Source organism: Chelmon rostratus, chromosome 22 (assembly GCF_017976325.1).
Source record: "Chelmon rostratus isolate fCheRos1 chromosome 22, fCheRos1.pri, whole genome shotgun sequence".
In the NCBI taxonomy this organism is placed as follows: Eukaryota; Metazoa; Chordata; class Actinopteri; order Chaetodontiformes; family Chaetodontidae; genus Chelmon; species Chelmon rostratus.
This window is the reverse complement of record NC_055679.1, coordinates 12,791,902-12,808,316: the sequence shown is the minus strand read 5'-3', so window position 1 is coordinate 12,808,316 and position 16,415 is coordinate 12,791,902. Positions and strand designations below refer to the sequence as shown.

Below are 16,415 nucleotides of genomic sequence, written 5' to 3'. Positions count from 1 at the left end.
CATGAGGAAGTGGCCCGAGGCTTCGCAGCCTGCGTCCACACGCAGCCCCCCCCCGCCCCCCCGCCCCGAGAGAGGGAGGGCTGCAGAGGGGAATCTATGCAACAGGCTTACATCGCCTGTAACTATGACGACAGCAGACACAAGTATCTTGAATGTAATGTGAAACTGAAAAGGGTTTTATTATGGCGGCGTGGCTTTGTCAAAGTTCAATCAGAAAATTACACATTTTGGAGTAATTTTAAGAATAAATAATCAAAAACTAATGGACTGCTGCTAGATTACTTATTATTGAACGAAAATGTCTGCTTTATTGCAATTAGCTACAACTGGAATTTAGCAATTAGCTACAACAGCACTGTACAAGAAACTTTCAACATTTACAGATTGAAAAATGTCTTACATGAGCATGTTTTCCAATCTCTTCATGTCTTACAATGCCCTCTTGTGGTCTGAGATAAAAATGGGCCTTTAGGTTTTCAAGGAGAAAATACTGGAAAAAATAACACAATACAGACGTAAAGAGGTAAACTGGTCTCAGAGTGCCACTCTAACTGTAAAGCACCACTGCAGACAGTGTGAAAAGCACAGTCCTGATTGTCCTCAGGTAATCCTTTATAATGTTTTTTAAAAAACAAAGTCAAACACAGGAAACGTCCACTCATTTCCCATAATTCTCCAGTGTCGGCTCTGGCTTGGGGAGTCATTTGTCAGTTTTTTGGATCTTCTGAAGCAAATACTCCATTTGCAGGTTCAGATTGGGCTGTCCTTTCTTGGTCTTTTTGCTCAGCATCTGAAACGTCTCCATCTTTTTCTGTTTGTACCTCTGAATGGCTTCTTCTCTCTGCTGCTTGTTCTTCAGGTACTCCTGGGATTTAAAAAGAAAAAGACAACTTGTCAATAGAAAATCTGCGATCTGATCTGAAGCTGCAAAAAGCAAAATCAATAACCTTATTTTTTCATTCTGGAGGTTAAAAGTTGACAATAAGCAGTAAAGAGAAAAGCGTCACCTCTTTCTTTTGTCTCCGTTTTTCTCTGATTTCCTCAAATTCCTCTTTTGTCTTCTGGTAGGACGTCTTCTTCAACAGCTTTTTCCTCATGCGGTTGCTCATTGGAAGGCTGGAAGAGAATATGATAAAGTCAGTATTACTCTATGTTTCCCAATCTTAAAAACAGACAGAATAAAGAAAAAATGAAACAATGAAAGTGCACCAAAATTTAGGCAATAGTCATGTTTCCACTTAAACGGACCGATTCCTGTCTGCAGATCACGGACAGACATTTTTAGTGCTCTTAGGAGAACTGGATAAATGTGATGCTTCGTAATCAAGCTTAAAAAGCTTTATCTGTGGTTTCTGAAACATTTGGAGTTCTAAGGTCTTCACCACCATTGAAGAGCATCTAACACATCAAAATGATAAATATACACCAATAATTTAATAAAATAGATTAATCAGATGTTTCATTAACTTAAAAAACTCACTCCACTGATGTATCATTACACTCTTTTAATGCTGTCAAACTCACTTTTTTTTTTTTTTTTAAAAAGGGTTAAAACCGATGCAAAACCAGATATATCATCTATTTTCACAACAAAACCTGGTGCCTACATTACTCACAATGCAACTCAACCACAACAGTTCAGTTAGAGATTCAGGCATGTTATGCTAGTAGTGGCTAATATGGCCTCGAGCTGCTGGTCTCTGCCACTAGAGGTGAGGGCGAAGTTAAGTAGGTCTGGAAAACTCATTTTCATTTTTGTTCTAATTTAATTTTAAATTTCAGAGAACTTAAAGCTGTGGAAGCTCAAGCACTGAAAATCTATTCAAAGTTAAGACCAGCTTTGGCGACTCTCCTCCCTTGTGCAATATTCCTCCAAATGTCTTTAAGATATTTGGCACTTAATCACCTTTATCATAGTTTTAAGTAGTAATTTATCCAGTGTGCAGGATTGAGTGGCATCTAGTGGTGGGGTTGCAGATTTCAGCCATCTGAAGACCCCTCGCCTCACCCTCCCTTTCCAAGCATACAGTAGATACTACGATGGCCGCGAAACATGAAAATTGTGAAAGCAGTTGTCTAGAGTCAGTGTTTGTTTTGCCCGTTCTGGGCTACTGTAGAAATATGGCTGTGCAACATGGCAGACTCAAGTCCAGAAGTTGTCTCACCTTTCCTTCTCCGAGGCAGCTGCTGGTTCAGGGATCCCAGGGACAGAATCTGTCGGCTCAGATCCACCAGTAACTTCTGGATCTGGCTCAGCAGCTTCACTCTGGTGTGCAGAAGCATCATTTTGATCTGTCTCCTCTCCTTTCTCCTGCCCTTTCATCCTCAGCTTAGTCCTGTTCATTCTATTGGTCCAGGCCTCATTCTTCAGTTTCTCTGCCTCGGCCACATATAGATGCCGGAGGTGTTCTGGGTACTCGTCCTTGTACAGCGCTTTGGACTGAGGGTTGTTCTTCTTCTTCTCCTTCCGCAGCAGCTTGTTATACTCATGTTTGACTTTTTCCTTCCTCTTTAAAGCAAACCCTTGACCTGACAGAACACAAAGGTTTACCATGAAATATATATATCAAGTTGATATTTACAGAATATGCATACCTATAAATAAATGTTGATGCTGTCTTTCTCTGCTTCTACTCTTAGGCCCTTGGATGCTGTTCATCATTCTGCTCTTAGGTTTATTACTGGTGATGATTATTGCACTCATCATTGCATCCTGTACGAAGAAGCTGGGTGGTCGTCTCTGTCTGTGAGACATGATAGACATATGTATTTATCTATAAGGTCCTTGTTGGGATTGGTTGCCATCTTACATCACATTGTAATTACATTACATCATCATCAATGCTACTTTTCCATGTCAGTCTTGACCTAATGACTGGCTTTCACTGCTAACCCCTCCAGCGTGCACTGAACATGGAAGATCTGCTTTTAGTTACTATGCCTTGTCTACCTTTAACTCTTTACAATGCATCTTAAAAATATAAAAATAAACTGGGTGAAAAAAATCTATGATCGTGAATCATTCAGTTTTAATTTATTTTTTTTGTGTATTGTATCTTTTATGAACTGTATTTATGTACTTGTTTCAGTTGTTTCATTCTGATTGTATCTTTTAAGTAATTTTATATTATAGGAAGACCCTGATATTTTGTAAAAAACAGTTAAAGCTAACTAGGATCTAGGTTTGTCACGTAAAAATAGTTGTTTAAATTGAGAGGTTTCTTAGTGGAGTTTGACATCGTTACTCAATTTTCTAACCACTGTTCCTTCCTCCTTTACTTTATACTCGCTCTTCGTTGTGTTTAGCAAAAACTCACCTTCCTTGACGCTGCCTTTGAATACTTTGTGCTCGGGGATCCATCTCCTCTTCTTTTTGACACCATGTGGGTTGTTTTGCGATTTTTTCCTGTTGCCTTCTTTCGCTGTAAATGTCTTATTCTTCATTTTTTGATCTGTCGGTGCCATTTGAGTTAAATCATATGTTTACAACGCTCACGCGGGGTTCAGCCTGCGTGCGTTTCCTCACAGGCGCAGGGTGATGACGTAAACACGGCACATGAAAAATCGATTGCGGATCATCCGATCATGAAAAAATATATTTTAATTTCTGGGTCGGTTCATTTAACAAGAGGCCATTTCTACAGCCATGCCATTGCGCACAATTATACACACAAAAATAAACAAGCAAACTGCTTAAATTAACTATTTATAATTGATTATAAATGTCTAAATGTCTGCCTTTTTAATACACTCTAACCGCCTCCACTTTTATGTATGCTAAAGTAGGTTTCATTGAAAAATTTGCAACATATATCGTGAAATTATCGAACAGTATTTTCGACTGGTAATGCCTTAGCGTACATCGGAAGCGAATGACGTCTTACATGCTTCGCTCAGGTCTTCTGTAGAGAGCTTTTTAATACGATGTCCTCCTCATACAGCCTCACAGAAATTCAACGACGGATACATGAAGTCAAGCGGTTTCTGTCTGTGACTCTGAGCATCGCCAATGCTCACACTGTGGAGTTTTACACTCATGACGCGTGGGACCGTTTCATGGCCGTGCCGCCGGAGGAGGTCCTGTCAGCTGTTAGTGCCTGCAGTGACCAGCAGAGGGCGCCAGAACACAAAGCAAAAGGTAAATACTTTCAGTCCTTGGGAATGAGACAAATGTCAAAGTTTGCACAAGTGGGTGCAACTTTGCAGTAAGGCATCCTGTATAAAGGTTTTATAAGTTGAGAAGACCAGCTCTATTAATGCTTTATAGATGTCATGAGTTAGGGGCCATTCGTTAAGCATGACCTCTACCAGAAAAAAGCTGCAGAGAATCTGGACCAAAATCCATGTATTAACAAGCATTTATTTATGAAAGTGTGATGTTGAAATGTTAACCAAGATTTATGATTGCATTTTAATGGAAAGTATAAACACCAGCCAAAAGGATTTTTCTGGCAACCTAAACTCAATTACTGACTGAACTAGTTTTCTCATTGTCATTGTCAAATATTTTATAATGCATTGCTCAAAACATGTCCAATTTAATGCATCTCGCTCATTACAAAAAGAGAATGCAATCTCACAAACTAGCCATGCAGATGTGTTTTTTTATTTGCCGCATTTTTCCATCAATAGGCTACTGTATTTTTTTAAGAGTAAGGGTATTTCTTCAATAGAACAAAGTTTCAATGAAAAGCATTCACAGTGAGGTCTTTGACTTTTTAAAATGTAGGTTTTCAGTGCTGAAAATGCTACAAACAATTGCACTTTTGTCATCCTTTGTATTGAGGTTGCAGCATAAAACCAAAATATCTGTTGCAATTTTTTTTTTTGTAATTTCTCGTAAAGTTTCACTCTGAGCACTACAATGTGCAATTTGAGTGTGCTTCGTGCAACTTCGCCATTGTTTCTGTCTCTGCCGCCCTAAACAGAGCAATCCAGGACCACATTCGGGTTTTGCAATGAAACAAACCGGCTGCTTGATGCCTGCGAACTTTTGCAGGCGGCCAAGGCCCACTCTCTCCCCGGCCTTGGAGTCTGTATGAGCAGGGATGAACTACTGCAGGCCCTCAGAGAGAACAGGCAACTCATAGGTAGGAAAGAATGAACGGTCTGAATGCATTGTTTCATGCTGAGAGTAGGAAACCAGTAAAGGATTGTCCAGGAATGTCCAGCTGAATGAATATGATGTGCTTTTTTTGTTCTGTCTAACTCAGGTGCTGAGCTGGAGCCAGAGGAGTTCATGAACTCTAAGAAATCTCATGAGGTCCAGTCCATGTCTGAGGTGGTGGCCTGTATGGCCCAGCACTGTGGAGTCAAACAGGTAGACTAACCAGTTGCAATGAATACTTTCAAGGTTGTGTGGAAAGAGTCCGCTAGAACTGTGAACAGAAGGAAATTTTATCTGAGTAATGAACTTTTGGATTTGACTTCCATCTCCCCTCTTCCAGGTGATAGATGTGGGTTCAGGGAAGGGCTACCTGAGCTCCTTCCTGTCTCTGCAATACGGCCTCCAGGTCTACGGCATCGACTCCTCCAGCACCAACACCCACGGAGCCCAGGAGAGGAACAGGAAGCTGAAGAAGTTCTCCAGGGCGTACCAGAAACACAGCAAGGCACAGGTAGCGACACAGGAGGAGCTAGTCAAGATAAAGCCTGGAATGAACTGCGACGGTGATGTTTCATCCGGTTGTGGGGCAGGAGTCGTGTCACCGGAGGAGGAGAAGGTGTTAATCGGCTTATCCGATGCCAACCCCGCAGCTGAAATGCACTCAGAGCCGAACCCAGAAACAGAGGAGCTCTTCCTTCATGCCCTCTCAGTGGATGTGATGCAGCCTGAACCCCCCAGAGTTCCCCCCATCCAGCTGAGCGAAGAGGAGAGGGAGAGGAGGAAGAGGGAGAACCTGGAGAGGAAGGCTCAGAACAGAACCGACGGTGCCAACACTGTGTTTTCACCCCTCACGTCTTACGTCACCCCAGAAACGGAGCTGCGAGAGCTCATCGGTGAGCTGAAGGTGAGCAAAACCGAGGGCGAAAAGAAAAGTGAAACGTTGAAAATAGATTTGCTGTGTGTTCGGGCGGCGGCGGCGCTGATAGGAGGCCGGCCGTACAGTAGAGCACCCGAGCACGATTCCCACAGCAGCTCCTGAAATTACACGTCTGTCAAAGCGGCTGGAGTTTGCATTACTGGAGCAAGTGCTGGATGTCATTACGCTGCCAAATCTGCATGCGTGTCATCATCAATAAATTTTGCCATCGATCTTCATCCCTCCCCTCCCCTCTCCTCTTCTTCTGTTCTCTCCTTTCTCTGCGTGCTTCCTCCGAATTCCAGGAGGCGGTCATGGTCGGCCTGCACACTTGTGGTGACTTGGCTCCCAGCACCCTGAGGATGTTTGTGGCTAAAGCGGAGCTGGCCGCAGTCTGCAGCGTGGGCTGCTGCTATCACCTGCTGTCTGAGGAGTTTGACCCAGCCGGGCAGGGTAACCACACACACACACACACACACACACACACACACACACACACTGATAGCATATGGTTTCTATTGAGCTCACAGTCTATATCTCTATTGGTTTCACTCTCACACGTCCCCTCAGTCCCACCTCACCTGCGCCGCTCATCTATCACTCTGAGCCGCATCACCATCATCTCACATAAAGCCACGCAAACACTTAAATTCACATTTTATTGTAAACAAGTCAAATATTCCACCAAGAGTCCGGAAAACTCAGCCAAGTTACCCCTCTGGAGATTGAGTTGAGCTCAGAAAGCCGCTGCTTGAGCCATTAGAGTGGATTTATGGATTTAGGATGGCTGTTTAAGGCCACTGAAAATGAGATTTTTTTGACCTTTTAATTTAGCAGGGAATCAATTGAAAGTGATTGATTCTGCAATTTAGAGTGTAGTATTTAATTGTGGTTTAACAGGACTGTTTAGTTAGCCTGGACTTCCACACTGAGGAGATTGCGCGTACTACATCCGCCTCACCTCAAAGGTTAACCCAGGTGCCAAAATGCAGGATAATAAACTGATATCATCCTCGTTTCATGCTCTTCACCACTCAGTTTACAAGGTATGAAATCGTCTACATGTGTCCTCATGCTGTGACTGTAGCCTCCGCGTATCCATAAGAAAACAGTCGACACGGTATCGCGTCATCTCTTGTTAACAGCGCGACCTTCGACCCTCTCGTCATCAGGGCCCCGTCGCGGCTTCAGCCAAGAGTGGAAAATGATATCACGACAGCTGATTGAAAACACTCCTTTCCACGCTTGTTTCTCGAACTTGATCTTTTAAAGAAGTGTGCAAAGGCGCACACACACACACACACACACACACACACACACACACGCAAACACACACACACACACACACTCTCCCCTGTTGGCCTTACAGTGCAGTCTGGGATGCAGGCCAGCTCCTGTGGTGGCCTACCTCACCCTAAAAAGGAGCTAAAGAGCTGAAAAGCTTCATTATAGAAGGCACTCTATTATTATTATTTTTAATCATATTCTCCCATTTAGGAATGAAGCAGTTCCTTGAATGCATCATCCATGTTTAGCACCGTATGTTACTCACAACAACAACTGCTCTAAGATGAGTACATTCAGGCGTCTGAGGTCTGGAGCCGGCGTGCCTCTTCACCAAGTATTTCCAAGTGCACGATTGCTCATGAGGACATCAGAAATATTTGTCTTTCTGAGTGGCAGTGCATGTATGTGGCCACTTCAGATGTGAACTCTGTGGCCGGTTTGAGGCTAGCTACTATAAACAGTTCTGTGCATGTACTGTAATCCACCCTTCAGACGGGGGAAAGGCTTGTCCTCTTCAATAGCCTCCGAGGGCCTCTGTCAGCAGGCCATGTGCCGGGAGAACGGAAGCTAACCTGATTGCTAACATGTTAGCGTGTTTGGGCCGCAGCTGCACATGTTATTCCTGCTCCTTTTGACTGCATCCCTCTGGATTCCCTGCGCCTCGGCCTCGCTCACTGACCCTTTTAGACATGACATGAAAAGGATGGCAGGCTGTCAAGTAGTCACACTCCCACTGGGAATCGGTGTGCGTGCATGCTAAGCTCTGCCATGGTTGGAAATGTGTGGTGCTGAATGCTCCTCTCACTACAGCTAATCAGACTTTAAAAGGCAACATCGATTTGTTGGCTCATCTTCAATACATAGACTTGTTTTAAAGGAATAGTTTGACTTTTCTTTGCTGCAAGTTAGATCAGAAGATTGATACCACTCCATTAGCTTAGCGATTAGCGATAACAATTAGCTTAGCTTAGCACGAAGACTGGAAACAGCTAGCCTGACTCCGTCCAAAGTTTAGAAATGACCTACCAGCACCTCTAAAGTTCACTAATTAACACGTCACATCTCGCATGTTTAAACTGAACAAATGCAGAAGTGAATGTTACTGCTAAGATAGCTGGGGATCGCTGTGTCGGGGGAATGACTAGTCCGACACATGATCGACTGTAAAACAAAAAAATGTGGTTAATTCATTTGAGTTTTGCGCCGGAATATAAAAGGAGATGTAATGTGTAAGTTAGTCTGCTTATAGGTGCTGATAGGTGACTTTTTTTAACCTTTAATTTTAGAGCCTAGCTTAGCTTAGCTTAGCTGTGCTTAGCACAGACTGGAAACAGGGCGAAGCAGCAAGCCAACAAATCCACCCACCAGAACATTTGTGAGCTCTAGTGAGGTGCTGGTTGGCAGATTTTGTTATCTTTGGACAGAGCCGGGCTAGCTGTTTCCCCCTGCTTTCAGTCTTTGTGCTAAGCTAAGTTAACAGTCTCCTGGCCGTGGTTTTTTAGATTTCATGGACAGACACAAGAGTGGAATCAATCGTCTTATCTAACTCCGGGGAAGAAAACTGAGGGTTTTTTCCCAAAATGTCAAACCTTGAAGCTGATGTTGAACATAAATAATTAGTAATTCAAATCCATCTTAGATGATTTCAGACAGTCACAAAGAAAAGAAGAAGATTCTGTTTCATCATAAATCAAAATTAAAATGTTTCCTTCTCCTGCTATCTTGAACTTTCCCTGGCAAATACTTAAGATTCATATCCTCTGATTGCCGCCGTTTGAAAATCAGTCAGCCAGTTTACCTCCATTATCTCTGTGTGTTCCCTCGCAGAGTGTTCTCGCGGCGTGTGTGGTTTCCCTCTGAGTCAGTACCTCCGCGACCGGTCCTGGTTCTGCGGCAGAAACGCCAGGATGTCTGCGTGCTTGGTGAGTTTGAACGCCGCCACGAAAAATGTGCACAGCAGCCTCTTTCCTACATAAACATGTTCAGTCAGATGCATCTGTGGTGAATTGACAGTTTGAGGTTGTTGTTATTTACAGAGGGTTTGTGGATGAAGCAGTTTTTAACGTGTTTTTTTTACCTTTGCGCCACTGTTTTTTTAAAGAAATACTTAACAATCTCCCATGTTTCTACAAAAACAGGCACTTGAGAGAGTTTCACTCGGCCAAGGGGTGAGTACACTAATTGTAATCAATACTGTAAACTGAGAATAACTGTCATTATTCACACCCATCTAAACAAATCCATCCAATTATTTCAATCCACAAACATCCACAGTCACTCCAGCCTGCATTATCTTCACTGTAGATCTCCTCCACGCATTCAAACAACCAGCCCATTAATTCTGCCATTGTTGCACGTCCCTGATTGACTACAGTGTATTTATTTGAAATGTAGAGCTCGGGGCTCCCGGCCAAAGCTGATACACAATACCAGCAGCCATTAATATGGAATGTTTATAAATATTAATGCAATCACGGTAAGATTGATTGCTCGCCGGGGCCGGGGCCGGCTTGATTGCTCGCTCTTCGTGGATCGGGCTTGGAAAGTGTCGGAAATATTCATCAACTGCTCGTACGCGTGCCGGATGAGTCGCGAGGGAATAGCAACAATAACTTTTTGCGTGGAATATACGGTAAATTTGCATCACGTGGAATCAAGTTGACTTTGACCTTCTGTGCAGATTCAGATGGAGTCTCTGTTTTACCGGGCGGTCCTTCACGTTATTCTGAGGGATCACTACAGCTCCTTTAAAAGGTAACGCACAGCCGTTTCCATCTGGCAGCACTTAAATATGAGAAATTGCAGCAAGTGTCTGGCACCTTAAATATTTGCTGTATATTTTTTTCCCTGTAATAGTTCATTATTTCACAGCGGCCACATGTGCTTTGCAGGCGTGTCAGTAGCAGTCCGGAGGATGAAAACTCACTCACTGTTGTGTTTTTCTCTGAACCAGAAACACGTTGTTGTTTCTGGTTTATTTAGGTTACAAATGGACCAAGACTTGCAAACAAACATCACACGTACTCAGCAGTAGACCAGGATTTGCATGGTAGCGCAGGATTAGTCGAGCGGCAGAAAACTTCCGTCAAGAACGATTTTGATAATTGATTTCAAGCCAAGATGACAAATGTTTTCTGTGTTCCAGCTTCTCAGATGTGATTCTAAATGCAATACTGACTCCCAAAAAGTTTGAAAACCATAAATAAAACAGAATGTGATAGTTTGCTAATCCTCTCTGACATATGGTCAATTGACAACCCTCCAAAGACAATATATTTAATGTTTTTACCTCATCAGCTTCATTGAGTTTTGTAAATATCTGCTTATTCTGAATTTGATGCAGCAAAATGTTTCAAATAAGTTGGGACAGGAGCAACAAAAGACCGGGAAAGTTGTGTAACGTTCCAAATAGATAGTATCATGATTGGGTATGAAAGGAGCATCCTGGAAAGGCTCAGTTCACAAGCAGGGATGGAGCGAGGTTCACCACTTTATGAACACATGATGGTATAAAGAAGATTAAAACGTGGGCTCAGGAAAGCTTTGTAAAACCGTTGTGGTTTTACACACCGTCTGAACTTCTTTGGATCCTTGAGTCAGACCAACTAAGCAATCGGTAGACGTCATCTTGGGCTGGAGGAAATTGTGTGGTTTCCCCTTTTTTCTTAGATTTTATGCAGCGTAGTGCTGCTGCGTGCAGAAAAGTGAGGAAATTAATATCATAACTGTTTCTACAAAGACAGGCACTTAATGACATCGAGGGCACTGGAGGCTTGCAGTAGAAGCTGCTGTGGATCATGTGATTCAGACTTCATGCCTGTGCTAATGTACAGAGAAAAGTCACTGGCTGCACCCTTAATGAACTCATCATAATTAATTTCTAGAAACAAATTTCTGCTCTTACAGTACTGTGCAGAGCATGAAGAGAAGGCAGAATTCGTTTGGCTTTGGCCTTCATGTTGTTATGGTTTACTTTCCAAACATGAGTAACTGCTGGCTCTTAAAAGGCAAAACCTGCTGGTTTACATCCATAAAATCTTAAGTTCTGGGGTCGCTTGTGGTTGTTATTCTGCATTCCTAACGACTGAGAATTTGCAGGCATTTCCAGATCTTCGTTGGACGACGAGTCATTGCTCTCCTCTGTCTAAATAAACTGAATTGTAGGATGCAGCAGATTTCAGTCAGCCATTATCAAATGTGCTCAGTTGCAGACACGAACCCAGACGCTCATCTTCGCCTGGTCCCCCCTGATCTGTGACCTTCACTTTAATGACTAACATCAGATCAGGATCGACTATCTATTAGTTTCCTCTTAGCAGCACCTATTCGTCACTGTTTAGTCCTTTTAGAAGTGTTTAGCAGTTTGCGTCTGGTTGCTAAAGTGTGATTTAAAAAAGAAAAGCATGAGACCAAAGGAGTGAATGTTGTTTATTTCACTGGGCAGAAATGAGACGTTCAGGGCCTGAGAAATGATGGAAGTACTGTATGTTTGCCCTGCAGTGAAAAGCGAGTTGGGAACGTCTACTCCAAGGCTAAATCCTTCGTGGACTACGTGCGTCGAGCTCTGCGCAGACTGGAACTGGACGAGTCAAAGGTTGGGACCAGTCGTCTTACAGAACACCTTCCAGAAGTGTGGAAGTACACTGAAAAAGCACAACACCGGAGGAGAAAAGCTCATTATTTTGGCACCATCAGAGGAAAAATGTTCCCTTGTTTCTGTCAATCTGAATATTACAATTCATGTCAGGTTATTAGATAATAAAGGTGCTTGAGATGCTCGCTCTCTTGGTTTAGGATGTTGCTAGGCGCCAGGATGTTGAGGAGTTGCGCCCTGGGTATCCATGGGAATGATGCATGTCTCCTCAACACGTCCTCATTCCATCTCCCACTTTAACCCGTCTGCATTCACATTCACATCCCCCATGTTGTGACTCACACGCATGACCTCTTACTCTCTCCTCAGCTTTCTGACAGCGACATCCAGGATTACCATGACACATACAGGCCCCGAACGAGCGAGATGCTCGCCTTTAACATGGTAAGTCCATCTTCCCGGCCTGTGCAGCATCTTCGTTTTAAATCCGCATCCGATACTTCCAGCCACAACAACCTGTTTGAACTCTACTTTTGCGTAAAACGAGCTGTGTGATGCCAATAAACTGCAGAGCGTTAAGTGAGATCATTCTGTTCTGCGGGGAAGTAATACAGGAATGATTGTTCAGAATGGGAAGAAAACCAGCCTCTGGTTTCAGTTGAGGCCACTAATTGTGGTGTCAACCAACTTACCAATTTTCCTTCATGACACAAAGCAGTAGAATGTTATTTGGGGATCGCCCACCAGCTACTGGGAAGACACTGGTGGGTTTTTCTGTTTGTAGAATCAGAAGTGGGAATAGCCTAAATTGATGAATTACCAGAAAAGTGGCATTTCGTACCAGATCTGTGAAAAACACAAGCAAAAATCTTTAGAAGTCATCATAATAGATCTTAATAGTTCTCTCTTCTCTCATGTCATCATCTTCCTGTAGCTGAAAGTGGCCCTGGCTCCTTGTATTGAAGGGCTGATTCTCCTTGATCGCCTCTGCTACCTGAAAGAACAGGTAAAATCTTTTCAGTCTCATCAAACCGTCATTGCAAGAATAATACATGAATTCATTTTGATGCTTCAGAGCAAATCAGCTGGACTTACCTGTGAGTTAATGGACCTACTTTGGTAGAACCAGACATTAAAATGAGTAATAAACTGTGCTAACGTTACAACAGGTGCAGTCATGACTCCCACTGATTTTAAACCAGCAGCTACGTGACACACAGGGCTCACTTATTCTCCTTTTTCAGCTGGAATCGTCTTTTTTAATATGCTCGAACAGCTCGTTGATTGGGATTTCACATTTGTTTCCCACATGATGAAAGCAAAGAGGCACGGATCTCGGCTGAAATCTGGAAACCTTTTGATTCAGACCGCTGACAGTAATATAGGTGTTGCCTAAATGAAAGTCAGCCTGCAATTTAACATCTAATGCTCCTGCAGCCAAACACAACACGCTAATCTTTATTCTGAGTCATTGTGATGAGATATGTACAAGCCGAAAGCTTTGAAGCTGTGATTACATGTGTCTTAATCGGGTCATGTAATCAAACTATATCACATCAAGAGAGCTGGTCGGCTTTGGGAGAGCTCCCTCGAGGAGGAGCAGCGGAGGGAAAGGAGGAGGTGATGGATGGATGTGAATGTGATCCATGTGATGATAAGTGTGTTGAAGCAGGTTCAGCCTTAAAGAACGACTTAAACACACACAGATCAGGTTGTTTAAGTTCGGGGCAAGAGCTGTGATTATCGTCCAGAAACACACTGTAGATTTGTGTATGCTTCCAAAAACTCTTGAGGGCTTTGCTCCGGTGTTGCAAAATGATGCACGTATTCAACAATGTGGACTTGCAGTTTGTCTCTATGTGGGCATGATGTCTGCTGAAAGGTCAAAGGATCAAAATGTCTACGATAAAATATGCATTGATGTGTGAGGTGTGTGCAGGGATTCAAGAAAATCAAGGGATTTTATTCCTCAAGCAATAAAGAAAATAGTGTTTTGTGTGTGTGGATTTTAGGGACGGGACACTGGTCTGTTTGTGTGTGCACCGCTTCGGTCCAGACTGAGATATTTTGACAATTATTAGATGGATTGCCAATAAATTTTGTACAGACATTCATGTTCCCCAGAGGATGAATCCTACAGACTTTTGTCTTTTTTTGACTATTCATCCAACGCCACCATGAGGCTGACATTTGTGGTTTTGAGTGAAATGTCTCAACAACTCCCAGAAGGCTTGAGATGAAATTCAGCAGAGACATTCATGTTCCCCAGAAGATGAATCATTACAGCTTTGCATAAAGACTGCTGCAAGGATGTATTTTTAGGCCAAAAGTTAGCATTGCCCTGTTTCCCTTGACATCAACCCAGTGGGATTTTTCCATTGTATTTTGGATCATTGCTGAAAATAAACTCTGTGGCAAACAGAAGTTTATGATACATACATGTTTTATTCAGAAAGGAGTTGTACAAATAAGAAATAAATAAAACCACTTTTATGATTGTTGAAGCATAAACGCAGGAAGTAAAAAGCTAATGTTGGACTATAAATGAACTCCAACTCAGCCACATGACGTCAACGTCATTACCACTAAGCTTCCTGCTACACTACACTACACACAATTTACTATAAATTAATAAATCATAGATCTACAAGTTGGAAAGTTTGAGATAGAATAGTTTGTAAGAGCACGACTATAAACACCAGAAGGCTGTAAAGGCAGACTAACAAATAGAAGAGTTTATGTTAGCCGGAGACCTTATTTCAGGCATCCAACCAGTCACCCACTCAAAAATCTTTGAGACAAGGGAACCAGAAGTGCAACAATGCTAACTCATCTCCAAGTTTAGGACTCATTCTCATGCAATTTTAGTGCTAATTTGCAAATGTTAGCATGCTAGCATACTGAACTGAGAAGGTGAACGCAGTAAACATTATTATGCTAAGATGAGCATGGTAAACATTATAGTATGTCACCTAATGCCACATTCACATCACATGGATCAAAACGAATTGGAACAAATGCTCATGACAGTATTTAAAAAACTAACTAACGGAACTAATTCCGAGTCAGAAACAATATGTCCTACTTGGTGGAAATAACCACACCAGTAGCTGCAAAGCCTCGATCACTGCTAGTCAGATCTAAATGAATCAATATTAGTCTATCCAACTTATTCAAAAGCAGCTATACACTGTTTGAATCTGGTTTCACTTGCTAGGGAGCTCCTCCAAAAAATACGTAACACAGCAGAAGTAGCTCATAAGTGATTTCAACTGTGCGACTTGATGGATAGCATGCCGTAATGCATGAACACTCCCAGGACAGAATAACGGGAGGTTCTCCTGATCTTTCAGTTCTGCTGATGTGCAGACATAGTCTTGATTCTATTCCAATGTGACCACAAGTATATCTAAACAGCTCGCCATTAAGGATGACAAACTTGTTGTACACATGAACAGGAGTCCACCTGACACAATATTTGTACAGATGTTTCTTCTCTGGGGATCCAATAGAGAAATCTTTAATAGCGAGAACATCATACAGCAGAGGCTGCCAGGGGTCATGAAGACAAACTGGGAGGAGAATCAGGATTTTTATGTGCATGTGTTTTTTATTCAGTTCTGATGTGTCTCATTGTTTTTTTGGGTGTGTGTGTCTTTGTGTCCTGCAGGAGGATTTATCATTCTCTGCACTGGTGCAACTCTTTGATCCCCTGCTGTCACCAAGATGTTACGCTGTTGTTGGACTGAAGAGCTATGAGGACAGAAATTCAAGCTGATGAACATTATAATCACATGCACATGATTATAATATCCTGGTCATGATTTTACATGATTAAATCAGCAATCATACTTCAGGAGTTGCTGTATTATGTATGTTTTGTCTCCTGCTTGTTTTAATTACATGTATGATTTAATCTCAATTTTGTAATTTATTATTGCAGTCTCTGTATTACTTTCAGAAACATCTTGTTTTGTTTTATACACTTTACTCTTTCTGGTGAAAAATAAATCTTCAGTATTTTATTTTATTTTTTGCCTTGACGTTATGCTCCTCATGGAAAAACATGCTCAAAACACCTGGAAAAACTGTCAGGCCTGTTTGATTGATCTGGACTGTGTTCGTTTCAGACTTTTGTCTTGATGTTTAGCGACTCTTGAGAAAACACTTGTTTTTAAGGACTGTTCTGGGAGCCAGGGGCATTGTGGGATTTAGAGAGGCTTGGATCCCCTCTGTTGACAGGCCTGGAAACCCCATTTCTAGGCTCCCCAACCAGAGGAAGTGGGGGGAAAAGATAGACAGGGCAAGAGGCGCCCTTGACCCCGTTTTCATCTTCACGTCTGTTTTACTCTATCCTCGGTCATTAAATAAATCACGCTCTTCTTACGTGTTTGCTAACAAATGTTATCGTCTAGAGTGCTCTCATAAATTGTGGTCGTAGGAATTACACTAAAGCTGATAGAAAGCAGACACCGGAGCTAAGGTGGGAAATGGAGCATAGGGGACTAAAA

General features: G+C 42.4%; 2 protein-coding genes across 2 annotated transcripts; one reads left to right on the top strand and one right to left on the bottom strand.

The window, feature by feature from the left end:
* Positions 1 to 165: 165 nt before the first annotated feature.
* Positions 166 to 3,683, bottom strand: ccdc59 (coiled-coil domain containing 59). Its single transcript, XM_041964267.1, has 4 exons — positions 3,318 to 3,683; positions 2,166 to 2,529; positions 1,008 to 1,116; positions 166 to 865 (listed from the first exon to the last, which is right to left on the bottom strand). Exons 1-4 carry the CDS (start codon positions 3,463 to 3,465, stop codon positions 701 to 703), a joined length of 786 nt encoding a protein of 261 aa, XP_041820201.1. The 5' UTR covers positions 3,466 to 3,683; the 3' UTR covers positions 166 to 700.
* A 241-nt stretch (positions 3,684 to 3,924) lies between these two features.
* Positions 3,925 to 15,852, top strand: mettl25 (methyltransferase like 25). Its single transcript, XM_041964231.1, has 12 exons — positions 3,925 to 4,138; positions 4,929 to 5,090; positions 5,214 to 5,320; positions 5,448 to 6,011; positions 6,329 to 6,476; positions 9,138 to 9,232; positions 9,449 to 9,478; positions 9,991 to 10,064; positions 11,811 to 11,904; positions 12,274 to 12,348; positions 12,839 to 12,910; positions 15,575 to 15,852. The coding sequence occupies exons 1-12, from the start codon at positions 3,925 to 3,927 to the stop codon at positions 15,680 to 15,682; spliced, it is 1,743 nt and encodes a 580-aa protein (XP_041820165.1). The 3' UTR covers positions 15,683 to 15,852.
* The last annotated feature ends 563 nt before the right edge of the window (positions 15,853 to 16,415 follow it).

Excerpts from the sequence above, each read along its gene's own strand:
- ccdc59 (XM_041964267.1), bottom strand. The coding sequence starts at position 3,465 with ATGGCACCGACAGATCAAAAAATGAAGAATAAGACATTTACAGCGAAA. Across the intron at positions 1,117-2,165 it reads GCTGCCTCGGAGAAGGAAAG|CCTTCCAATGAGCAACCGCA; the intron begins GTGAGACAACTT and ends ATTCTCTTCCAG. Across the intron at positions 866-1,007 it reads AACGGAGACAAAAGAAAGAG|GAGTACCTGAAGAACAAGCA; the intron begins GTGACGCTTTTC and ends TTTAAATCCCAG.
- mettl25 (XM_041964231.1), top strand. The coding sequence starts at position 3,925 with ATGTCCTCCTCATACAGCCTCACAGAAATTCAACGACGGATACATGAA. Across the intron at positions 6,477-9,137 it reads GTTTGACCCAGCCGGGCAGG|AGTGTTCTCGCGGCGTGTGT; the intron begins GTAACCACACAC and ends GTTCCCTCGCAG. Across the intron at positions 10,065-11,810 it reads CACTACAGCTCCTTTAAAAG|TGAAAAGCGAGTTGGGAACG; the intron begins GTAACGCACAGC and ends TTTGCCCTGCAG.